The sequence below is a fragment of the Giraffa tippelskirchi genome, chromosome 8, assembly GCF_054371585.1.
Source record: "Giraffa tippelskirchi isolate mGirTip1 chromosome 8, T2T-mGirTip1v1.2.pri, whole genome shotgun sequence".
Taxonomy (NCBI): Eukaryota; Metazoa; Chordata; class Mammalia; order Artiodactyla; family Giraffidae; genus Giraffa; species Giraffa tippelskirchi.
This window is the reverse complement of record NC_137282.1, coordinates 44,550,165-44,576,909: the sequence shown is the minus strand read 5'-3', so window position 1 is coordinate 44,576,909 and position 26,745 is coordinate 44,550,165. Positions and strand designations below refer to the sequence as shown.

General features: G+C 35.4%; 1 protein-coding gene across 2 annotated transcripts in view; it reads right to left on the bottom strand.

Moving 5' to 3' along the window:
- Nucleotides 1-26,745, bottom strand: part of CDH12 (cadherin 12) — a 293,386-nt gene that overhangs the window by 42,759 nt on the left and 223,882 nt on the right. For both annotated transcript variants that reach the window (XM_081524211.1, XM_081524212.1), the window contains 2 exons: nucleotides 8,484-8,671; nucleotides 1,413-1,666 (listed from right to left, as the gene is read on the bottom strand). In XM_081524211.1, the coding sequence (XP_081380337.1) occupies nucleotides 1,413-1,666; nucleotides 8,484-8,671 (442 nt within the window). The remainder of the gene's footprint in view (nucleotides 1-1,412; nucleotides 1,667-8,483; nucleotides 8,672-26,745) is intronic.

The following is a 26,745-nucleotide window of genomic DNA, read 5'->3' as shown; positions in this document are numbered from 1 at the left end:
ATGCTTTCAAGCCATTGCCTGAGAGTTTTCTCTATGCTATGAGTGTGTTGAGGCTACTGCTGAAAGGTTGATCCTTTTTTTTTTTTTAAATCATAAATTACCCCACGACTTGAAATCTTTTGTGTATCTATGTATTTTTCCTATGCAACAGAGTACTGTTTTGCTTTAAAAGTCTATTTAATGTGTTCTTTGGTTTTGATTTTGTATACTAAGCTTCGACCCTTTAGAGTTAGAAGATTCCGAACAAACCCCATTTTTTTCTCTCTCTGTCTCTTTTTTAGTTTGCATCCGCTAATCCCAAACTCCCAGTCCTCCCCTCCCTCACCACACCCGCCCTTGGCAACCACAATGTCTTTGGGTCTGTTTCTGTTTTGTAGATATGCTCTTTTTTTTTTTCCGTTTATTCCCCACTCCTCCTGCTCTTTTTGTAGGTGCATTGACACATGGTACAGATTAAGTATCCAGAAGAAGCAAAGTTGAATCAGAACAAATCTCAAAATATCTTACAGGAGCAATTTATAAGTGAGGAAAAAGGAATGCTACCATGTTTGAGCAATATAAGTGGCATTTATGGGTGGAGGAAGAGTGAATATTTTCTTACACTTTCTTACTCTTGCTTTGTCTTACTGATTGCTTTGTCAGACTCACTACTCAGCAGCCATATGCCAATAAGGAGCTCCTTGCCAAGTCTGGACTTTGAGCAACTCCACAATGCATCTTACCTTAAATCTGACTGCAATTGTGCTTCTTTCGGGAGATACAATTGCCACAGTGAAAAAATAAACTGCAAATTACGAATGGTCGAACAATGTTTTTTCAAACACCAACTTTGGGTAGGGAACAGAGATTTTAGAATAATTGAAAAATGTATTTTATATATGTGTGATATTTTGGGGACTGTGAACGTATCTTAATATCATTATTTGTGAGACTCATCCTTTTAGGCTGACTACTACATCCTCTTAGTGGATGAAAAACTGAGGTTGATCAGCTTGAGTGACAAGTCCAACATCAGGTCACTACTAAACCCCGTTACAGGGATTGCTATCAGATGTTTTTGCTCAAACCCTATGAAGTGAAAGTTGCTCAGTCATGTCCAACTCTTTGTGACCCCATGGACTATACAGTCCATGAAATTCTTCAGGCCAGCATACTGGAGTGGGTAGCCATCCCCTTCTCCAGGGGATCGTCCCAACCCAGGGATTGAACCCAGGTCTCCCACATTGCAGGGGGATTCTTTACCAGCTCAGCTATCAAGGAAGCCCAATGGCTCTTCCTTTATTCTACTTACCATGAAAAGTCATTACGTTTTCAAGCATTGCATTCTACAACTAAATCATCCATACAAGCCTGGTCAGAGTCTTTTCTTTCTCTTTCTGACACATAGAACAGAAAGCACTGCTTTTTCTTACCTAACGGCACTGCTGCCCACGTCCAGGTCTTGTGCAGTGACAGCGCCAATGATGGTCCCTACGGGAGTGTCTTCATAAACCTCCATGGTGTAGAGCGGCTTGCTGAACACCGGCGGCTCGTCCACGTCCAGCACGCTGATCTTCACCGTGGCCGTGTCCTTGAAAGGACCCGCGGAGTGAAACCGGTGGTCCAGGTGAACGTTGGAGGCCTCTACTTTAAAAGTGTAAGCTTTCTTTGTTTCAAAATCTAATGGCTATAGGGAGGACAAAACAAAAGTGAGAGATACGTTCATACAGGATGTGGCGAGGATGATGGACCTTGCTGCAGAGTAACTTGCAAGTTAGTAGCAAATTATCATTTTCCTTTAAAAATCGGTGGGTAAGGGAAGTAAAAGTTAAACAGTTTAAGACAAGAAGCGACCACTTGTAAAAGTGCCTGGGTAACTTGTAAAGATAATCAATTGCATACATTAAAATGACATATGCACACACATATGCTGCTGCTGCTGCTAAGTCGCTTCAGTCGTGTCCGACTCTGTGCGACCCCAAAGACAGCAGCCCACCAGGCTCCGCAGTCCCTGGGATTCTCCAGGCAAGAACACCGGAGTGGGTTGCCATTTCCCTCTCCAGTGCATGAATGGGAAAAGTGAAAGTGAAGTCTCTCAGTCGTGTCCGACTGACCCCACGGACTGGAGCCTAACAGGCTCCTCCGTCCATGGGATTTTCCAGGCAAGAGTACTGGAGTGGGGTGCCATTGCCTTCTCCGCACTAGGAAGGGCTTATTTCTTTCCTGTGACTAGTTAAAACAGCAGATTATCTATGGAGTGTTTTATGCTCTTATCCAATACTGACCTCTGGTGGATATAAGCAGTAATTACAAATACAATAAAATTGAAATAAATGCTTTTTTTTCGATTTCAGCTGAGAATTTGGTGTAGCAAAATGTGTTTTGTTGTTGGATGATTTTTATTATTTTGACAATAATACCCTTTTCTATTAAATACTTTTGAATGTCTAAGTGTTTTTGCTGTAAAAGGTCTATGTGTGCTGCTAAGGTCTGTTTCTAAGTCCTGTCTGAGTCTTTGTGACCCCATGGACTACAGCACGCCAGGCTTCCCTGTCCTTGACTGTCTCCCAGAGTTAGCTCAAACTCACGTGCATTGAGTTGCTTATGCTATCCAACCATCTCATCCTCTGTTGTCCTCTTCTGTGCCTTCAGTCTTTCCCAGCAGCAAGGTCTAGTTTGGGGCCTTTGTGTTGTCAGCTTTACACATATAATTGGTAGGTACTATAATGCATTATCAGGATATTTGACCAAGCATTAAGGCTTTGAGCATATATAATTAAAGAACAACATTAGACAGACTATTTGGATGTACTTTGTCCCTGGAGTCACTGATCCTTGATTTATCACTTTGCTTACATTTACCCTTTTCCTGAATATCAGTTTTATGTTCCCAATAACTGGAAATATTACATTATAGAAATATGCTGCTGCTGCAGTGCTTAATTAAAATGAAAACTTTAAGGTCACTGGTTCTGACTTCTAATCACCTATGACAAACTAAGACAACATGAAATTAACATGAATATAGTTAATTAACACAGTGATTTTCTGGGACCTTTAGAAGTTTCTCCCTGTAGTATAACTCCAATGATGTGCTAATTGCTGTGTTGACACGTCCCTTTTTGGCCTTAGTACACCTGGGGGAAATAAAGTGGGTACCTTTCATTCTTTTAAGGACAAGATTTCTGTTTTATGCATTTCCTGTGAAGAAGGGAAAAGAATAGGAAAAAAAAATGTTGTAAAATCAAAAAAAATCGCAAAGTAATCAAGTTTATTATAGCAAACAGTAACACTTCTCAGACTTCAAATAAAGTCTCTTTCACAATAATTTTCACTCAGGGGGATCTATCTTTATTTTCCCTGTAGTTATTCCCTTTACTTCGTTTAATTCGTCCAATTTTTACTCATATATTTATTTGCCTTGGATTCAATACTTTATTTTAGTTTTTATATTTTCATTTATTCAGCTCATAAGTTTTTATATATAGTACTTATTTTCTCCAACTTCCATCTCCTTTCTAAGACTTTTCATTTGTCTTAAAGCTAATATAAGTAGAGTTATTGCATAATATGCCATAATTGATATTGTGGCTATTGGTTACACAGATAGAAACATATCTCAATAAAGAGATGATCCCATAATGCTACTGGTTTGATCAGCCTACAGCTTAAACTACTGTGTTTTGTTAAAGGAATCGGGCTCAAGAAAAGACAACCAATTGCCAGAAGAGGATAGCAAATATCATTCAAACCAAAAATTCAAAACTGTTACAATTACTGAGAATGTTTACCTGGAATGAAGAAGATCGAGACAAAAAAAGAACAAACCTTTTCAAATACTGAAGAGCTCTCATGTTCAACATCAGTTCGGCATACTCTATAAGTCTTTCAACAATAGTTTAGTTTACTAAATATGTTAGTTACTAAATATGTCAATTTTAAGTTAAAAAGGAAGAAGTTGCTAACAAATGAAACCGTTCAAAATTAAATTAACGTTAGAAGATATTGATTACCTACATGGTATTAAGACCTGGGAAACATTCCAGGAGGACAGAAGAGACAAAGATAATAAGGTTTTCCATCTTGTTTAATGACTGAGTTGTTTGTAGAAGTACTAAGTCCCCCATCTTTTGATGTATTCAAGGGAAACTGGATGCCAAAAAGATATCTGGGTTATGTATAATTTATAAGCTGCACAAGCTAGTTTAAGGTAACTTATAAAATATAGTTTGCTTTTGCAAACTCCAAATGCTCCATAAATGTTAAACAATATAATTTTTATCCTAGTTATCCGTAACTTCTGGTGGAAGACAATTTTGACTTCACTTTTGGTCCGTTTGTCTAGAAAGCTATTTGATCTCCCTTGGCTGGCACTTATGCCCTTCTCTGGACCAGAATTAACTCCCTTAAAATGAAGAAGTTGGTACCAGCTGTTCTTCCTTTCCCTCTTTACTTCTCCTAGATAAAGGCTTCTGATTGTGGGATTAGGCAAATTCTTTCTTGACAAGATCTCAGTTTTATTCACCTACTTAACAAACATGCCACTGTTATGGACTTGCCACTGATGGGCTTGTCTCCCCACTTTGAAAGTCATTTCAAGCCCAGAAATGAAGGGAAAATTAATAAAAAAACAAAACTTTTTCTACATTTCCTTTTAGGAGATCTGACATAATTTCTGTCTTTTAAGAACTCCCGACCTGTCACTGCGGGCAACTATTTAGTGGCTGTGGAGATAAAGAGTAAGATAAAATAAACTTTCTGTACATACAGATATTCTTTTATGACTGAAAACTTACATCCTGCAGTGATCAAATAACTGAAGAAAATTGTGGGAGAAATGCCACCGTAATATCTTAGATGGCCTTACTTCTTCATGATCCTGGCCCTTAGGTAATGCGATTTTATAAAACTGGATAACTCGGAAAGTGAGAGAGAGAAAAAAAAAAAATCAATATCAGTCTCTCTCTCGTTGACTTTATCCAGCTCATCTGACAGACTGTCCTCCACTTTTTGTGGCTGCTGGGTAAGATGGGGTGGTGCTGAGGAATGAAGTTCATCTAACTTTGCAATCAACAAAAATCTTAGTATTTGAAATAAGTATAGAAAAAAAACAGAATTTTTTGTTATTGTTAGGAAATGAATCATATTCTATAACAGAAATCCGTTATGATGAAGTTAATTTAGTTCTGCCACATTAAATAGAAAACTTTGTGGTACTGCTTGGGGCACATTCAATTTTATGAACTTTTCTAGAAAAGTAAGGAAATGATCGATTGAAGAGAATTTAGTTGAGTAGCTCCTTCTCCTAGGGATGTTTCAGTAAAGCAAGGTTAGCAAAGCCAGAGTTTTCAAGAGGTAATTCACATTGTAAGGGAGTAATATGGTAAGAAAACAACTGTGAAGAAATGAAATAAGATATCTTTACATGTTCTTTAGAATATAAAGGGAGGAATTAATCAAGATATTATCTTTTTGCTTCTATCTTTTAATCCACTTTCTCTGCTTTTACTTTGCTGAGGTCCAGGTCATGTAAAGCTACATAAAATATTAAGTGTCAAATGATTTTTTTCATTTCAAAGAGGGAAGAACACTTTTTGGCATAAAATACAAGAGGATAATTTTCTGGGCTCTTCCAGGCTTTGTCACTTTTCCAGAAAATGTTAAGCAAAAATGGATAGCTAGAGTTATATTTTGAGGAATCTGAGAAGCAGTTTTGGTAGACCAAATTCCAAACTCTCCTGAAGATTCTTGCCCCCAAGGACAAGATAAACTCTTCTATAATCTCTTGCATAATTTTATGCCCTTGAGTGTGTGAGGGTCCTCTGAACTAAAATCATGGAATGCAGTATTACACCATGAATTTGCTAAGTTTTACAGAAAAATAAATAATGCAAATATAATCAAGGTCTTCAATCACTTAACATTGAGTTAATTACAAGGGAGATTTTTATTTAAAGGGTCTGATGTAATCATGTGAGGTTTAGTAGAAGCTACTAATTGTTCCTGGCCTTGAAGAAGTACATTTGTGATGTAGGAGCCCACCTGCCTGGGGTGCATATGGTAACTGAGATCGGACCTTGACCAACAGTCTGCAAAGTAAGTAGGGCCAGCAGTCATAAAGCCCTAAAGAAATGAATTCTGCCAAAACTAGTAACCTTAGGGGGGAAAAAAGGAAACTCTAAGCTTCAGATCAGTTGTAGTCCTACCAGGACTATACCTTGATTTCAGCCTGGAAGACCCCGAGCATAAGACTCACTTATCCTCTACTCTGACCCACAAGAGCTTGTGTTTCATCACTCTTTACTTTCTGCTCTTCTATATAGTCAAGGCTATGCTTTTTCCAGTAGTCATGTATGGATGTGAGAGTTGGACTGTAAAGAAAACTGAGCACCAAAGAATTGATGCGTTTGAACTGTGGTGTTGGAGAAGACTCTTGAGAGTCTCTTGGACTGCAAGGAGATCGAACCTATCCATTCTAAAGGAAATCAATCCTGAATGTTCACTGGAAGAACTGATGTTGAAATTGAAACTCCAATACTTTGGCCACCTGATGCAAAGAACTGACTCGATTTGAAAAGACCCTGATGCTGGGAAAGATTGAAGGCGAGAGGAGAATGGGACAACAGAGGATGACATGGTTGGATGGCATCACCGACTCAATGGACATGAGTTTAAGTAAACCCTCGGAGTTGGTGATGGACAGGGAGGCCTGGCTGCAGCTGCAGCCCATGGGGTCGCAAAGAGTCGGACATGACTGAGCACTGAACTAAACTGATATAGCTTCAGTTTTTATGATGAACATGTATATCTTTCACCATAGTAGTAGAGTCCTCCCTCTAAACAAAATGCATCCTTTAGAATCAACTCTATTGTTTCAATCATATTATAGATCTCAAGGGTTAAGGGAAAGAAAATTCTCAGTGAACTCAAATAACTGAAGACTGTAATGTATCTGAAAGAGAAGATGCTTTTCAAGCAAGCAACTAGCAAACAGATTTATACCAGACTGAACAAGGTTAAAAAGACACTAGGAACAAGCTCTTGTAAAGTAGGTTTATGATACCAGTGTGTGTGTATGCATGTGCTAAGTCACTTCAGTCATGTCAGACTCTTTGCAACCCTATGGGCCAAACCCCACCAAGCTCCCCTGTCCATGGGGATTCTCCAGGCAAGAATACTGGAGTGGGTTGCCATGGCCTCCTCCAGTAGGTCTTCCTGACCCAGGGATCAAATCCACGTCTCTTACGTCTCCTGCATCAGTAGACAGGTTCTTTACCACTAGCTCCACCTGGGAAGCCTTTATGATATCAGGCTGAACTATAAAGATAAGATTTTCAGATCAAGCATCATTTGCCACCCCATGGACAGTAGGCTGCCAGGCTCCTCTGTGCATGAGATTGCGCAGGCAAGAATACTGGAGTGCGTTGCCATTTCTTCTTCCAGGGGATCTACCAAGCCCAGGGATTGAACCCGCATCTCCTACATTTCTTGCGTTAGTAGGCAGATTCTTTACCACGAGCCACCTGGGAAGACCCCAGTGAAATGGGTAAAGGAAATCAAAAGGTTTTTTCTCTTTCTCACATTTACATATTTCTTCACGCCCCTTCCTGACAAAAGACAAACTACATATCCTGAGATAATCATGTATGTGTAATATTTTGAATTTTACTCTCCATTCTCTTCTGTACGAATCAAGTTAACATAACTAGAGGGCTTCCCATCACGTTACACCTTCTTGTCTTCTCCCTCCTTCTGGCTAGTTTTTCTGTTTACTTACCACATCACAGCACCCTCAAGCCCAGCTTTATCCCTTCTCATTTCCCCCACTCACCTGTAGCAGAGCTTGCCCATATCAGAATTCATCCACTCTGAGGTCTAGGTTCATGAACAAGTGTGTGAGTTAGATATTGATATTCTCATAAAAGTAGTAAATAGGGTGAGACCAAACCTGGTACACTTAGTGTTTAATTCTATACCTTATTTTTAAATTGACCTTTCATCTAAGCTGATAACAATAACAAATTAAATTAAAATTAAACTCTGGTAAGAATTTTTTAATGACTTAAGCGAATTAATAGGCCTAGTTGTTTCAACATAAAATATGCATGTGTGTGTGCCTACTAAGTCCCGTCAGTAGTGTCTGACTCTTTGCGACCCTACGGTCACTCTCCTCTGTCCATCATATTCTCCAGGCAAGAATACTGGAGTGGGTTTCCATGCCCTCGTCCAGGGGTTCCTCCTGACCCAGGGATCGAACCAGCATCTCTTATGTCTGGTGCATCGGCAGGCACGTTCTTTACCCCTAGCACTACTTCAGAAGTCCAACACAAAATATATACCTGTTGAGTCACAGAACAAAAGTTGGGAGTGAATATTTCCTAGTTACCCAGACTTTTTTTAGTTTAAAATATTCCTAATTGAAAGGAAATTAAGACATCTCTCATTTCCTTTGTGTTGTTTAATTTTTATTGGGTAATCTACTATTCAAAAACATGTCCACGTACCTTTTTCAATTTGATAACTCCTTCTTGTGTGTCCTCATCTGTGACGATGTCAAACAAATTTCCCCCATCTCCTGGAACAATATTGTATTCAATTTCTGCATTTTGTCCAAAATCAGGGTCCATGGCTCTTATTCTTCCAATAGCTGAGCCAACAGGAGAAGACTCGGGAACTTTCAGATGGAAAATGCCTGATGAGATACATTAATATTTTTTGTTTACAGTGAAGTTAGTCAAATATATAAGATTACTTGGCTTGAAAATACAGTCTACAGAAAATAAAGCAACTGTAAAACATAATAATGCAAAACCAAAAGGCAGTTTGTTCTCCAGTTAAACATTATAATTAGGAGTAGTACTTTCACTTTTCACTTCAAAGGATTCTGTTGTAGAATTTCAATCATTAAAAATAGAAAGTGTTGAAATTACTATAAAGAAATATTTTACATACTAACACCATCTAATACTTGCATCTAGTATCAAATGTGAAGGTGAGGATATCCATGAAATAAATTGGTACTAATGTAAAAGAATCCAGGATATAAGACATAGATTAAAAAGATGCATAGAGAGATGATAGATGAATAGATAGATGAGCACACTGAAAATAGAAGAAAAATATTCAGATACTTAGAAAAATAAGGTTATGTATCCTAATTATTAAAAAATAAAATATTTATCTTAATATTTATATATATTATCCTAATATTTATGTATCCCATATTTATTAAAAATATATAACATAAATATAATAAAATGAAATATTTATTCAATGAGTATAATCATTAAACTAAAAATCACCTTGAAATAAATATAGGAGTATATATGAATTAAATGTGTGTACATATATTTAATCTAAAATGGATTTAAGTATATTGTGCTATAGTACATTAAACTTATATTTAGTCAATTTTTCCTGCATTTCCTTCTAGGTATTTTTACACACTTTTAAAATCAGGACATAAATTTCTCTCTCTCAATTTTTTATTCTTAAAGAAAAAAGTAAAATGCGTGCTTTGTGCCACCAGGGGGAGCACCAACATTATTATAAATTTGATACTGAGTCAAGCCTAAAGGAAATTGCAACCCTCTCCAGCGTTCTTGCCTGGAGAATCCCAGGGACAGGGGAGCCTGGTGGGCTGCCGTCTATGGGGTCGCACAGAGTCGGACACGACTGAAGCGACTTAGCAGCAGCAGTAGCAAGCCTAAAAAAAAACTCTATACAAAATACAACAGAATCACAAAAAAAATTAAAACATACATTGTTTACAAGAATTTGAAAAATTTTATAAGGTATGACATGAAGAAAAAGATGTAGGTTACTTTATTGATATCTCACCAATAAAAATATTAATTGATTAAACAGTAGTCTGTTTAAGTCAAAATAAGGAAAACAAAGAAAATAGGAGGAAATATAAATGCAAAATCAAAACTAAACACAAAAATACAAAGTTTCAATTAATAATGACTTTGATTAAAATTTCTATTAGTTGATTTTGGATTGTAATTTCTTATAAGTAAAGCAACCAGGGTAATTAATTTGATTTGCACTTCTATGTAACTAGAAGTTATAGCAATTAAATTAGAAAGTAAATATTTTTTTGGATGGTGAAGTTCATTCAACATACTAGATTATAATATTACAATTGTTTCTTTTAAGTGATATGAGAAAAAATAATAAATCACATTTGGGAGATTCTGCCAAAAAATTTAGTCTTTGCTCCCATCTGTTTTTATAGGTTTTATTATTCTTTCACAATCAGCTTCAAAATGTTATAAATTAATTAGCCCTGGTAGCTCTTAAATCTTGTCATCTGCCTTTCTACCACTCCCCCAAAAAATTTATACCATTTGCTCTTATATTGTTAATATTAGCCTTATTTATATCCATTTAATGGACTTTGCCTCAATGGGACATATATTTATGGCCCAGTGGGACATATCTCAAGAGAGTTAAATATTTACCTAAATCTTTCGTTTGCATGTAATAGAAAATATACAGAGGTATAATATTCTTGTCTAATCAGTTTATTTAATAGTTAACTGACTGTATGTTGTTGTAATTGTTCAGTCTCTAAGTCGTATCTGACTCTTTGTGACCCCATGGACTGCAGCATGCCAGGCTTCTTGTCCCTCACTATCTCCTTGAGTTTGCTCAAACTTATGTCCATTGAGTCAGTGACGTTTTCCAACCATCTCATCCTCTGCCACCCCCTTCTCCTTTGGCCTTCAATCTTTCCCAGCATCAGGGTCTTCTCCAGTCATCTCTTTGTATCAGGGGGCCAAAGTATTGGAGTTTCAGCTGAAGCATCAGTCCTTCCAATATTCAGAGTTGATTTCCTTTAGGATTAACTGGTTTGATCTCCTTGCAGCTCAGGGGGCTCTCAAGAGTCTTCTCCAGCACCCAATTCAAAAGCATCAAAAGTAGCTTAGTTGTAAAGAATCTGCCTGCCAATGCAGGAGGCGCAGGAGACATGGCTCTATCCCTGGGTCGGGAAGATCCCCTGGAGGAGAAAATGACAACTCACTCCAGTATTCTTGCCTGGGAAATCTTCCAGACAGAGGAGCTTGGTGGGTTATAGACCATGGGGTCGCAAAGAGTGGAACACAACCGAGCACACAGGCTTTCCAGGAGGCGCTAGTGATCAAGAACCTGCCTGACAGTGAAGGAGACATAAGAGACGGGGGTTCGAACCCTGGGTCGGGAAGATCCCCTGGAGAAGGAAATGGCAACCCACTCCAGTGTTCTTGCCTGGAGAAGCCCACGGACAGCGGAAGCTGGGGGCTACAGTCCATGGGGTCTCAAAGATTCAGACATGAGTGAAACCACTTAGCACACACATTAGCAAGCACTAAAAATATAGCTGCCTTCAAAAGAGATATGAGAAATCTCTCTAAAAGAGAAAATGTTATACAGATAGATAAATAGACATAGACCAAATAAAAATACTTCAAGTGGCAATAATGGAGCATTAGATAGACATGATAAAATAATTTGGGTTGAAAAACTCATATTTATCTATCAAACTAGCAGTTTTCCACAGACTATAATCATATTCATTAGGTTTCATTCCCTAAACCCTTAAAAGAGAGGCTAGCCTGTAGAGTTGCTCAATGTTTGTGGTCTTAAAGTAGGGTTTGAATTTGAGGCAACAAGAGCAAAGAAAAATAATAAAATCATAGGTAACATTTTTATATACTCACAGCCTACAGAAAAGGTAAAGACAGATATCAAGGGGAATTTGTATGAGTTCAAATAGTCATGATTATGTAATCAGAACATGATGCAGCTTTTTCAACCTAGTTTCTTTGGAGCATAAGTGTCTCCAATAACTATATTAAACTCTGACCCTAATGAAGCTCTCCTGAGATGTAAGCAAGCATAAAGATGCCTGAATTCCTGTTTAATGCAGCAAGAAAGCATGTGACACAGTTATTAAAGTTGTACTAAACTTCTCAGCCACAAACTCCAAACAAAAACGAAAAGGCATAGAAGATGTGAGATATTGTTTATTTCTTTTATTCTTTTTTTCTTAATGACTGTGATTTATCAGAAAGGTGTTTGCATCCTTTGCATCTCACTGTGTGTTTGTGATATCGAATGGAAGAAATACCAAAAACCTTGAACCTATAATGTGATCTGTCATGGTCTACTCTCATGGTACATCAATAAGTGTTAGGAAAGTTCTTGAGCTTTTCCAAATAGAGGGGTGGAGGTATAGGTTGAAAAATAAATGCTCCTTTAACAGGGTGTTTAGTTAAGAAACATGACTTTATGTGTTCAGTCGATCCTTCTTGTCTCTTTCTTTGCAACCCCATGGACTGTAGCCCACCAGGCTCCTCTGTCCATGGGATTTCCCAGGCAAGAATACTGGAGTGGGTTGCCATTTCCTTCTCCAGGGGATCTTCCTGACCCAAAGATGTAACCTGTGTCTCCTATGTCTTCTGCATTGGCAGGCAGCAGTCAAGTGTGGTGGATTTCAAACTAAAAACATGAACAGCTGGACATGGTGCTGATAGTGATGCATCATTGGAGCAAGGGGAGTATTGAATGAAACCTTTAGGAAAATATGTGTCTAACTTATTATTTTGGAATATTTCTTACTCTATCCTATCTATTTAAGGGAAGCAAATATGTTACATGTTAGGTTTAGGAGTTTGCTTCTCATATGAATATTTAAAAATAAAAAAATAGAATCAAAAAGTCAAGGAAAATCATCTAGTCTGGAATCATCACTTGGGGATTATGTTTAGTGAAGGCAAAGCATTTAGCCAGAATTGAGACTTTTCAATGTTAGAAAAAAAGTTGAAACTCAGGAAGGTTATCTAAAGGACATCAGATAATACAGAGCATGGATGAAAAAGTTCTCCTTTTGAAGACAATATGCTGAGATATGAGTTCTATGTTTTATAAAATAACATTTTATGAGGCTAATAACAATAAATGTGAAGATAGCTATTATTTGTATTATGCTATCAATATACATTAAGTAGCAGCTTTTAAAAAAAACTGTCAGCATACAGTAAGCCTGCAAAACTCACAATTATTTAATAGCATTGGAGAATTGGTGATTAAAATACAATACTATCCTTGTCCACAAAAGATCTACTCAATAACATTTCATTAACATGTGTTACCCAAATTAAGATATAATAGAAGTAAAACAGTGGCTTCCCACCTACATCATTTTTGTACACTGAGGTTTTAGTGTACATAAAACAAACACAGAGACAGCACTGAATATTCTGTTGTTTACATAAGAGGTATACATATTAGTAAGGTGGAAGATGCATTCATTAAGGCAAGCATTTCTCAGTAGAACATCATAGTTGGTAATAAAGCCTGCAGAATACGGAACAAGTCAGAAAACCTGTGCATTAGTCTTGTCAGATTGCTTACACTCTGTCGTTTTATTTTCAATGACTTGACATTTTATCGCTTCTAGAAACTCAACAGCAATAAAGCTAGGGTCATTCAGATTAATTCAAAACTGAAGTAAATCTTCAACTGTGCCAAACTCGGATGGCTTTTGATGTACTATGTAATTACACTGCCATCATTTTCTGGGCATCCTACTTTTGACGCATATGAAACATCTTAATGGCACTACCTGTCCAACACAGATTAAGATATAAAACAGGTGACAAGAAATTATTCACAGTGTCAATACTAATATATACTTACATATTTATCAATATGAATGCTATGCTTAACTATGAGAACTAATAAATGAATTCAGTGAAGATGTAGTATCCCAAATTAATTTGCAGAAATGTGTTTCATTTCAATACACTAGTAATGAACTATTGGAAGAAAAATTAAGGAAACAATTCCCTATACAGTTCCATAAAGAAGAATAAAATACCTATAAATAAATATAACCAAGGAGATGAAAACCTCTATTCTGAAAAATAAAAGACATTGATAAAACTACAATCTAAAGATTTGATGCAATCCTAATAACATACAAATAATGTTTCACAGAACTGGAAAAAAAAATCTTTAAATTTGTATGAAACCCCCCAAAACCACTAATAGCCAAAGAAATCTTGAGAAAAAAGAATAAAGCTGAAAGTATCGTGCTCCCTAATTTCAAGCTATAGTACAAAATCAGCCATAAAAAAAAGAATGAAATCTTGCCATTTTATGCAACATGGATGGATCTAAATAGAAAAATACAGAAAAGGACAAATATCATATGGTCTCACTTATATTTGATATTTGAGAAACAAAACTTGACTTCCATTGTTGTATGGCAGAAACCAACACAACATCATAAAGATTAAAAAAAAAAATTAAAAAACTGACAAAACAAAAGTAGACTCATAGATAAGGAGAATGGGGCCTCCCAGGTGGCACAGCAGTAAAGAATCCACCTGCCAATGCAGGAGACAAGTGACATGGGTTCAATCCCTGGGTTGGGAAGATCTGTTCCTGCCTGGAGAAGCCCATGGACAGAGAAGCCTGGTGGGCTACAGTCCATAGGGTTGCAAAGAGTCAGACATGACTGAGGGACTGAGCATGCACGCATACACACACAGAGAGAGAACAAACAATGGGTGATTTCCAGAGGGGAGGGAAGTGTAGGAGATGGGCAAAATAGGTAAAGGGAATTAAGAGGTATTTATTTATAAAATAAATAATCACAGTGTTATATTGTACAAAGTAATGAATACTATCAATGGTATTGTAATAGCTTTCTATGAGGATAAATTGTCATTAGATCTTCTCTACTGATCTTTTAGTGATGAATTTAAGTGCCCGATCACTATGTTGTACACATGAAACTAACATAATATTGTATGTCAACTGTGTGCCAATTTTTTAAAGTAAATTAATTGTTGATACATGCTACAAAATGGATTAACTTTTAAATATGTTAAGTAAAACATTTGATATAAAGATTTAAATATTATATAAATCCACTATATGGTGTGTACAGATAGGCAAATCTATAAAAGAAAAGTAGATAAAATTATGCATGGGAGTTGGGAAGACAAAGGAGAGGGATGGGGGAATTATTCTAATGGGTATGCAGTTTCTTTGAGGATGATAAAAATAGTCTAGAATTAGATAGTGGTGATGGTTACACAACTGTGTATGTATAATAAAAAGCACTGAATTGTATGCTTTTACAAAACAAAAAAAATTAAAAAACGTTTTTTAAAGTTTTTAAAAAATAAAATTTAGAAAATAAATGTGTATTACTATAAAACTGTTGATTCGGTGATTGAAGTCAAACATTAATGATCTGCATGTATGATTTACCACCTAATTAGAGAGAAGTAAAATGCTGCTTTATAAACATTTTAGTGTTTTAATTACTTAAGTATGTGTGTGTGTGTTAGTAGCTCCATCATGTTGGACTCTTTGCGACCCTATGGACTGTAGCCCACAGGCTCCGCAGTCCATGGAATTCTCCAGGCAAGAATGCTGGACCTGACTGAACGACTAACACACACACATACTGGAGTGGTTTGCCGTTCCCTTCCCAAGAGATCGTCCCGATCCAGGGATCAAACCCAGGTCTCCTGCGTTGAAGGCAGATTCATTACCATCTGAGCCACCAGGGAAGTCCTAATGCACACAAAATGATCTTTCTTTATCTATAGAAGATAAAAAGGAGATGAAAGCAAACATCATATCTCATATGATGTTGCCTCATATTTTACAGAAAAGATAATAATATCATATAGAGGATAGATCAGCTTCCTGAACTTTTAGACTATGCCACATTATATTACCAATAGTCTAAAAAAGCACAATGTGTAAGATGCAATAAAACCCTTTTCCTTTGTCTCCCACTGTTCCTTTAGAGTTTCTTCATTTGCCTTTTCTGTTCATCTTTAAATAGACAGTCCTATGCTGACTTTAATTACCAAAATCTGAATTTGTAAATCAGACTTTTCTAGTATATCATACTTATTAATGTTTTGATCCTTAAGCAAAATGAAGACTTGTCTCGTCTGCCACTCCACCTCCAAGCCAAACTGGACCAGGGCAGATGGGGCTTCAGTTTAGAAATGGATGTCTTTACAGGATTTCCCTCTGTCTTGTCATTCACTTACCAGTGAAACTCCCACCCTGGTTTACTTCAACACAACATCACTGAATTCAGATTTGAGAGGAGATGTGCATAAGTGACTGTGAGGATTGTGGTAGGGCCAGCTCCAACATATAGATGAGGAAATTGAGGTGCAAACATGTAGCTACTTACAGTCAGTAAGTTGAACCAATCAAGTGTTATCTCTGCTCTAAACTACAGTCCCTTATTTGGTCTGCCCATTTCACTTTACTTTTTTTTTTCCTGCCTTAGTGTCAGTCAAGTGGAGACAATTGTTGAGTTAACAAATAAGCCCTTTACAAATACAAATAATTCAAGTTCTTCTTAATTTCAGCTGTATTGATGAATGCAGACTCCAATTAAGGGTGGATTGAGTCTGTTGGATAGACTTGGGCAAAATTTCTCTTTTCAATCCTTATAAAATAAATATCAGTGAAGATGTAGAGAAGAGAGCATTAAGGGATGTAAGAGGTTTCCAGGAAAGGGATGTGACTCTAAAGATAAAATGATTCCTGCATCCAAGAAAGGAAGGATTTATCACATCTCTTTCTGTCTTTCCAATTCTCTCTTTCTTTTTACACAGCTCTCACATTTCAAGTACAATTTTTTTTTTATATTTAATATCATAGTTCTACTGATTTGTAGATTCAGTAAACATGTGGCTATATTTCCGTGTGAAACAAATTACTCTTTATAATATTATTCTTTTTCAAGACGATGTAGTGAAAATCCCAACAAAAAATTCCAAATGAATTATGAAACAAAAACCAATTTACATTACTTAATAATTCTCAGGAGATTCCTTGGTGGCTGGGGGCTTCCCTGATGGGTTAGTGGTAAAGAATCTATCTGCCAATGCAGGAGATGTGGGTTTGATCCCTGAGTTGGGAAGATCTTCTGCAGAAGGAAATTGCAACCCACTCCGGTAGTCTTGCTAGGGAAATTCCGTGGACAAAGGAGCCTGCCAGGCTACAGTCCATGGGGTTGCAAAAGAGTCAGATAAAACTTAGCAACTAAAAAGTAACAACAATTGTCAGAATAACAACTGTTCCTGATTTTCAAATATATATATATGTATATATTAATATATGTGATTTATATAACCACTCTTCCCATTACATAATAGTAAGCATGGTGGAGAGTTTGGCAGGAGCACACAACATTTCAAGAGCATCAATAACCTTCCACTGTACATTCATTTTATGGAGTACATTTAGTATTCTCTTAAAACCTCCATTAACTATATAAAACTATCTTTCGTCCTTGTCTATTTAATTTCTGATTCACCTAATAAAACACAATAGGTGGATAATTCTCATTGATACTTTCCAATAATTTCACAAAAACAGGCCACATCAGAGATTTTACTATAAATTATAAATATATTCAGCATCTTACAAACTAGGGTCTTAAAAAAATGTTTGAAATTCAAATTCACCTGGGAATACTTATTTAGCCAAAAGTTTGACTTTTCAAAGATTTTTTGAAATATTCTGATGCTAGTCTAGAAAAGTGATATTTGTTAATAGTCCCTTCCCACATGATATTTTAGTTTCTTAAAAGAAACTAAAGCAAATTTAATTTTTTCAATAGCAACAAGTTCATTGATCTACAAATTTTATTTCTAAATATTCAAATGTTAGTGCATCATGTGCACATGCAATAGTTTAAATTTTCTGTAATTGTCTATATTTTATTAGTTGACTATTCCATATCTCGTCCCTATTTTGTTACTTATACCTAAAATGTTTCACTTGCCTACTACTCCTCATTGCCCTTTGCATAAATCCTATTTTTCATTCTTTCAAGGACAGCTTCAAGTCATTTTTGATGAAATTTGTCCTTGTGTCTTTGCACTTCCATTTTTTCACTATTCTTTAAATTATGCATTAGGTTTTTTTCAGTGTTTTAGTATATTTTGGTACACATTTGCTGTTCCACTTATTAACTCTTATTAGATATTTCATAGATAGCATTGACATTCTTTCCTTCAGCAGCCTCTCAGATATACTCTGTAATGATTTGGGTGCCCATCTGACACATTTGTATATCACTGTGTGCATAAGTCCATCATTTACTTTACTTCAAGTAGTATAATTGTCCATTAATTTAATCTCCCCATTATACACAGAGATGCTTGAGGGAAGAGATTAATTTTTATCTCCTTTATATAGTACAAAAATGAGATAGCCATTGATTCTTCAATAAAACTAGCAATCCATGAAGCATTATTCACTAAAGGATACAATTTATTGTGTCCAATATTTGGTAATGAACTGTTTCTTATGTACAAAAATTTTTGTTTTTATGATTTTTAGTATTGTTTATACATGTTTAACTCATAAATATTGTAGAAGTACAATTTCTTTGCCCATTTATGCTTAGACCAATAGTAAGGCAAATATGAAATAGATTTAAATCATGTGAAATAAATGGGAATTTAGGATGCTTTCATAACTGTGATTAAAAGTGTACACCATTGTCAGAAATATGTTTAAATGTTTGAGGTGGTAACTTCTAAGCTTCTCCTTATACTTTCGTCATTCCCTTTCCTGGACTTTCTTATACTCAAAATTAAAGATTTATGTCCCCTTTATTCTGATTAAATTCATCCATGCCTCAAGTTTCCTTTATCATTTCTATCTTTATGTTAGAAAAGTTTTTTTTTTTACTTTTCTCTTTGAAACATCCTGTATTTTCAGCTGTATTTTTTCCTGATTTCCACTAATTTTAGTATATCAACAGAAAAACCATCCCTTAGTTTAAACAATATCTTTGTCTGCTCTTTATTTTACTTACCTCTGAATCCAGCAGATCACAAAGTCCTTCATATTCTGCTACTTCAGATTTCTCAATTCTGCATCTATCTATTCCAAACAGCTGCCCTAGCTTTGTGCCACATCTTCTCTCTGCTTCAGTGTTTACCAAGTTATTTTTCTAACTTATTGATTTATGACATTGCCACTCTAATCAAAAGCACACACATACATACATAAACATATGTGTCTGTTTCAGGTTCATGGCACTCTGCAACCAACTTTCTCTCTTTCAGTCTGCTAAATTTTTAACTATATACACATTTCTTCTTAAATTCTATATCCTTCACAAATATTTCTTAAGAATTCTAGCTTGACCAAATAGCTGTATTCTCTTTACACCGATAATTATTCTTATCTTATTACTATTTTGGAATTTTATAGTGGTTGTTATTTATTTGCACCTATAGATATTTGTCTTATAGAATGCACTGTAGGGTAAGAAGAATAAAGAGAGTAATATTCAATTCACATCTCTTAAGAATCAAGAACAAGTATCATAAATACATATATTTGATTATATAAAAGTGGCAGGAATTTTTGACAATGCAATTTTCAAAGGCTACAGTAATAATAAAATAAACTTAAAGCATTTTAAGACAACTGGAGAAATGATATTAACAATCAGAGGATATATTCTTTACTCTGACTAAAATTGTTTGATAGTATTAATATTATTGTTATAATTGCCATCTCAATGACATCACTTGCTATCCAGCTCATAAGCTCAGTTCCTCTGAGAGTCTGCTAATAGGGCAATGGAGCAACCAGGTTCCAATCTTCTCCACTTTGCAATATTGGGAACAGGACCAAGTAGATCATAAAAAAGTGTCAGCACTATTTTAAAAAGACTCATATACTCACCTGCAAATCACAATATGATATTCACAGGGGCAATAATAATAAAGGAGAAATGGTTTTAAAGTTTTATTGTTTTTCATTTGGTTACATCTGCTTACACATTCTACTGAAATTCAGTAGACCCATCTCACTGGAGAATTGGGAGTGCAAAGCTTTTCACTGAGCTTGCATTCAAATTGTACTCACTTTGATAAAATTTGAGTTCAGCCTTAAAGCATCAGTATCTGACATCCATAAACTCTTTGGAAGATGTCTAAGCAAGATATAAAAATGTATATGAGTGCTTAATTGTTAAAAAAAAACTTTCAAAATCCTTAATTTAAAATGACTGCAGTTTAGTATGTAGTCTCCACCCATATAGGTGGAATTTTATAGGAATAGAAATTTGTGTGAATCAAAAAATTCTCATGAGATGCAAAATAATTAACTCATTACCTCAAGTTAATGAATAATGAAAAAGCCATCTCAGAGAATCAACACTTGCCCCTTCATCACAGTAAACTGGTAGATTTCAAATTGTGCCCGGCAGACTACATATACCAGAATATATTGGAATGCTTATTTACAATTCAGATTTCTGGGTCTAAGCTCTGTCAATTGAAGCACAGCTTTTATTGCTATAACATAGGATCCCAAAGGATTCCTAAGGCAAACATGCTTTGAGAACCAATGGGAGACCCAGATTATCAACTGCATGTCTTATCTTCAGGAGATAGTTATTTCTTATTTGTTTTTATTGAAATAGACAAAGACTCATTTGGGAATTAAACTGAAAGTATTTATTCCACTTAGTGAAAAACTAGTTTTATAATGTGTCTTGGCTTATTTTTTAAGAATAGAAATAGAATTATCAACTATAATGACTCATGCTTACATTCTACGTGAGAACTGAACAATTCTTGAGTATAAACTCTTTGTGTACTTTTTTAATCCCTAAAATTTATGATTTTTAATGCTTTTTAGGGCTTCCCAGGACTTCCCTGATGACTCAGAGAGTAAAGTGTCTGCCTACAATGCAAGAGACTCGGGTTCGATCCCTGGGTTGGGAAGATCCTCTGGAGAAGGAAATGACGACCCACTCCAGTACTCTTGCCTGGAAAATCCCATGGATGGAGGAGCGTGATAGTCTTCAGTCCATGGAGTCCCAAAGAGTTGGACACAACTGAAGCAACTTAGCATGTTGCTTAACATGGGCTTCCCAGGTAACGCTAGTGGTAAAGAATCATCCTGCCAATGCAGGAGATGTAAGAGACTCAGGTCTAATCCCTGAGTTGGGAAGACCCCTGCAGGAGGGCACAGCCACCCACTCCAGTATTCTTGCCTGGAGAATCCCAGAGACAGAGGAGCCTGATGGGCTATGGTCCATGGGGTCACAAAGAGTTGGACGTGACTGAAGCAACTTAGCATGCATGCACAGAATGCTTTTTAAACATTTCCTCCCAAATGAAGAGAATATCTAATTGTCAAATATCATAGACACATACAATATTAAAGATCAACTTATTTAATTTTTTTGTCTTAGTCATATCTTTGTGAGGTATTGAGCAGCTGAGCACACACACACACATGCAACATAAAAGCCATAGTTTAGATTAAATGGTCAGAGAATGCTAGAAAAAGTGCTAGGTGTTTGAAATTTCTTAAATTGAATTGAACTATGGGAATTAAACTGTGTATTAAAGTTGATGCTAAATTGGCACTAGTATTAAATTTGAGAAACATACACAAACATGAGTTTATATCATTAACCCCTTCACATATTATTTTTTTATCACCACTTGAAACCAACACCCAGTTCCAATTAAGGAAAGCCTTAACTTGCATTTGATGTACACTGTTAAATTTGCATACAACTTATCTATGCCACTCTTCCAGTCTCCAATATTTCAGTGAAGCTGAAGTAGGCTTTCTCAATTAAATAGTAGTGGAACTTACATAAGACCAATTAGTTCAGTTATGGTTGTTCTGGTACTTCTTTCAGAGTAATTGCTACCATCTCTTTCTAATTCGTTCACCTAAAATAACATATCGGAGACAGTGATAAGAACAGAAGTTCCACCTTTGCCTCAGAGGCATCTTTGGAATCATGCTGGGGTTTTTAACAGTTTATTTGTACTTGACCAGCAGGTAGGAAGCAGGCCCTTGGCCAGAGTCTCCAGATAAACTAGAAGGTAAGATTTGTACATATTTCATTCCCTAACAGGCCCAGAAGGAGATTGTGAAAAGAACTGAAGTGATTCTCAGCATGTACATATTTATGTGTGTGTGTGCTAAGCCGCTTCAGTCATGTCTGACTCTGAGACCCCATGGACTGTAGCCCATCAGGCTCCTGTGTTCATGGGATTCTCCAGGCAAGAATACTGGAGTGGGTTGCTATGCCTTCCTCCAGGGCACATATTTACATATTCAGCTATATCCTGGGCACTCAAATTTCAGGAAATATTTTTTCCTATGGTGTTATTTAAATAAATATATAAATCTATATAAAGTTTTAAATTTTCAAATTGCATATTAAAATCAAATATAAAATATATAAATATGCACAAATATATCTAAAAATAAATTTAAATCATGAACACGTATCTTTAGTGGGTGATCTCAGTCATCCTCATAACAATCAAACTTTGGACACCTGGGAGAATGTGAAAGTCCATTTTCTAAGACTGGATCTGAGTAGTGGTTTTTAGTTCTTTATTCAGAATAACTTATTACATGGTTTTACCAAGAAAATTTCAGTGTCAAAGCTCACCATTTTCCATTTAGCAAATGGTGAACAAAGAGAAAGAGACTTTGCGACCCCTCTGGGTGTAACTGGGTTCATACTAATTCTAATAAATATCTTGATTAATTACATATTGTAATGACCACTTCCTTAAACAAAATATTATAAATTTTAAACTATTAAAAGATCCAATCTTGACCTGGATGCCAAAAAAGTAATGATAGGATGAAATGAAGAGATATGTTTTAATTAAATAGATCAATATTTTTCAATAAGTAAAAATATTTTTATCACCATTTACTTAATAATTCAATAATTAATCTGGGCATCCTATCATCTTTCTATATCATACATTTACAATTTAAGAAAAAATATATAGTTGGATATATGTATGTATATATTTGGGCTTCCCTGGTGTCTCAGACAGTAAACAATCTGCTTGCAATGCAAGAGACACAAATTTGAACCCTGTGTCAGGAAGATCCCTTGGAGAAGGGAATGGCTACCCACTCCAGTATTCTTGCCTGGAGAATTCCATGAACAAAGTAGCCTGGCGGGTTACAGTCCATGGGGTTGCAAAGATTCAGACACAACTGAATGACTAACAATTTCACTTTCATGTATATATTTATGCATAATTCTGTAGTTTTTGCTAGCTTATTCAAAAAAGAAGATCAGATATTGCTCATTGTGCAGTAGGCATTTTGGCTGATGCATTTAATTCTTTAATTTTAGATTGTTTTTATATTAACTGAAGAACAAGAACATTGTTCTCTGCAGTGAATTTTAATATTTGTAAAATTAACTAACAGTAACATGGATACAGTATATGTTTTATAAAGTAACTATTGTACAAATTATCGACATAATTGAATATTATATTATTATATTAATATTATCAAAATAATTGTCGACATATTGACTGTGTCGACATAATTATCAACATAATTGAATCAAAATTCCTATAATGAGAAACAGTCTGTATAAACAAATATGTTAGTTATTAGACGAAAACAGACCTACTTTTATTTGTTAATTTTTTGGCCTCACCATACCAAACCACTTATGGGATCTTAGTTTCCTGACCAGGGATTGAACTTGGGTCACTACAGGGAAATCACTGAGTCCTAACCAGTGGGTTGCCAGGGAATTCCCCAAAAAAACAGACTTACTTTAAAATATTGTTTATGACTAAGAAATTTTCTTAAAACAAATATTAATGACCTATGTTCTACATTCAAATTTGTATACCATGCAAACAGTTCTTATGCACTTATATTGAAAAAAAAGCAACTACTTATTTACATTTCCTATAAATTACCTCTTTTCATCTAAAATATGAAGGGTTTATTTCACCTAAGTTACTTTCTTATTCATTACAAAATTGTTACATAGAAGAGATAAGTGAGAGAAGAATTTTGCCTAATGTGAATTGACCACATCACTTAATTGATTTGATCTCATAGTGTATAATTTAGATAAGCTTGTTAGATGGTTTTGTCATTTAGAATTCAAGTAATGGAAACCACCAGCATATTGCTGGTAGCTTGTTTTGACAGATGGATGTCCACAGATGTACTTGATTATAGCAGATGGAAGTTATATGATTATATGTAAAAGATTTTACAAAGAAAACTTTTAATCTTCATCTGACTGCAGGTAGAGCTCTTTTAACATACTGGCATTATTTCTATTTCTAAAACAGTATTCCCTCCTTTTTTTGTGAACAGTACTCTATATTATCTGTGGGACTTATGGCACAAAACACGGATATCAAAGGTAAATTGCCTTTTAAGAGGGAAAGTGATAAAAAGTTAGAGTTTGAAGTCCCTTCATAAGATGAGGTCTTTGGTTCTCCTACCTAGGGGCTGTGTGATCTTGGACAAGTTACTTAACTTTTATTAATAATACAACCTTGCTATTTCATGTCTAAAATTGAGAAACTACTAGACAGTCATTGTAAAGCTAAATGGGAATATATATGCAAATCACTTTGCATAATGCATGACACGTGGTAACTTATTATTAAATATCATTGTCACCATCATCAAATTAAATTGGCAGGAAATTTTGATGCCTCAGGAAATATCTATTTTTCAACAATAAAATAGTAAACTATTTACACTTTCATCATACAAATGGCTATACCATTTAATTTTATTTTCATTTCTAACAGATTTATAGAAGGAAATGGATGGAAATGGGTGCTTAACAATGTTACACATGCATATGTACACACACAAAGTCAAAACAAATTATGATTAGTAAATTTTAAGAAATAATCTTGTGCATTTTTAAGCAACGATAAAATGTAGCTCCATGAAGTTTATCTGAAGGAGAATTTCTTTTCCAGTATAATTGATTAATAGATAAGAACGAATACAGCTGGTTACGGGAAATTCTCTTTTTAAGTTACAATATGTATGAAATATATGTTTTCTTGACTTTTATATTCAAAAGGTTAGTATTTCAGTTTGTCATTTTATGTCATATTTTCACTTTAATTGATCCATGTGAGAAACACTCCTGCACAAAGGGCATGACTTCTGTAGAGGTGGCTTTTCTGTTTTTAAATGTATTCTGTATTTTCCTCTGAAGGATGTAATTCAAAATGACAGTACATTAAAAAGAGCTTGACACAAGTCATGTAAAGTTTCAAGGGGATTAATTTTTTATTCATGCAAAATGTGAAAAATCCTCTTCTTTCTCATGATTCAAAAATATCTCTCACCCTACTTGCATATTTGAAGAAAGAAAATAATTAGATCACAGTGATCCATCTGGTATATTTATTCTATCCTTTCATTTCTGTTTACAGTGACAATTCAACATATGTCATGTGACTTTTTGAGATGTGTCTAAAAAGTATGGTTTTAGAGTTGCAGGTAAAAGAAAGCAATAGATTTTCATTTTCTTATTACGTTGAATTAGAAGAAATTTGAACTACAGAGTCAAAAAAAAGTTTGCCAGTTTTGATGATCTTGGGCAAATTAATCTCTTTAAGCCTCAGTTTTCTTCACAGTACCCTGGAAAATCCTATGGACAGAGGAGCCTGGTAGGCTGCAGTCCATGGGTTCGCTAAGGGTCGGACACGACTAAGCGACTTCACTTTCACTTTTCCCTTTCATGCACTGGAGAAGGAAATGGCAACCCACTCCAGTATTCTTGCCTGGAGAATCCTAGGGACGGCAGAGCCTGGTGGGCTGCCTTCTATAGGGTCGCACAGAGTCGGACACGACTGAAGCGACTTAGCAGTAGCAGTAGCAGTTTCTTCACAGTAAAATGTGGAATATTAAAGACCTCAAAGTATTTCCAAAGAAAATGATAAAGTTCCTGACACAGCATGTAAATACTCTAAAAGTTCAAATACCCTTACCTCCAAATCCTTTCTGGGTCTCATCTAGTTACTCTTAGACCTACAGATTCAACTTTGAATAAATTCCAAACAGGCCTGCTGCTTTATCTATATTCTCTTCCCTAGCAAACACCTGGAGTTGATTTTCCTGTTGCCCTGAGACCTGAGTGTGCCATCTTGATTCCCTGACTATACTCTAGCTTCTCTCCCACTGAGACATTTTCATTTCCTTGTTGTACCCCTGTCTATTTGTCTGATGGCAGTGCAAACTTTTGTGAACTACCCTTCATTCATATTCAGAAGCTGTTTCTTTCCAATGGTTGAGTTTTATACTCCTCATCTGAAAAACTTCATCATCATCCTTGTGAATAAGAGTATTGACACCACCTAAGAAGATCTCTGTTGTCTCCTATACACTAGACTGAACCTATTTTACATGCACAAAATCCAAAACAGGATTTTAAATCACAATACTACCTTTTATGTAAAAGTATACTAATCCTTCAAACTAGTCTCCTCAATTAGCTGTTACAAATTGCCACAAATACATAGTAAAAATGTTAAAAATCAGTGTTTTGCAGGTGGGAATATGTTCTTTGTTAATGCCATATGATAGAGAATCAAATACTTAATTTTTTCCATTTACATATTTATTTATACTTTTTCTGTTTCCTTTAATAGAAGAGAAAGAGAAAGGGATACTCTAGGGCTCTATTAGTCATAACATATTATTGGTAGCTTTTTGTCATACACATCCCATTTGCTAAAGTAGGGTGATTTCTAATTGCCAGTCTTATAACATTTGTTCAGTACACTGACTTTCTGACCACTAACTAAAGATATTTTCACAGAAATATGTTGGTAGTTTTAAGAAAAAAATGACCAAGTATTAAAGTATGTAAAACCATACAGCTAAAGGAATAAAATATCCATTTAGCTAAATGTT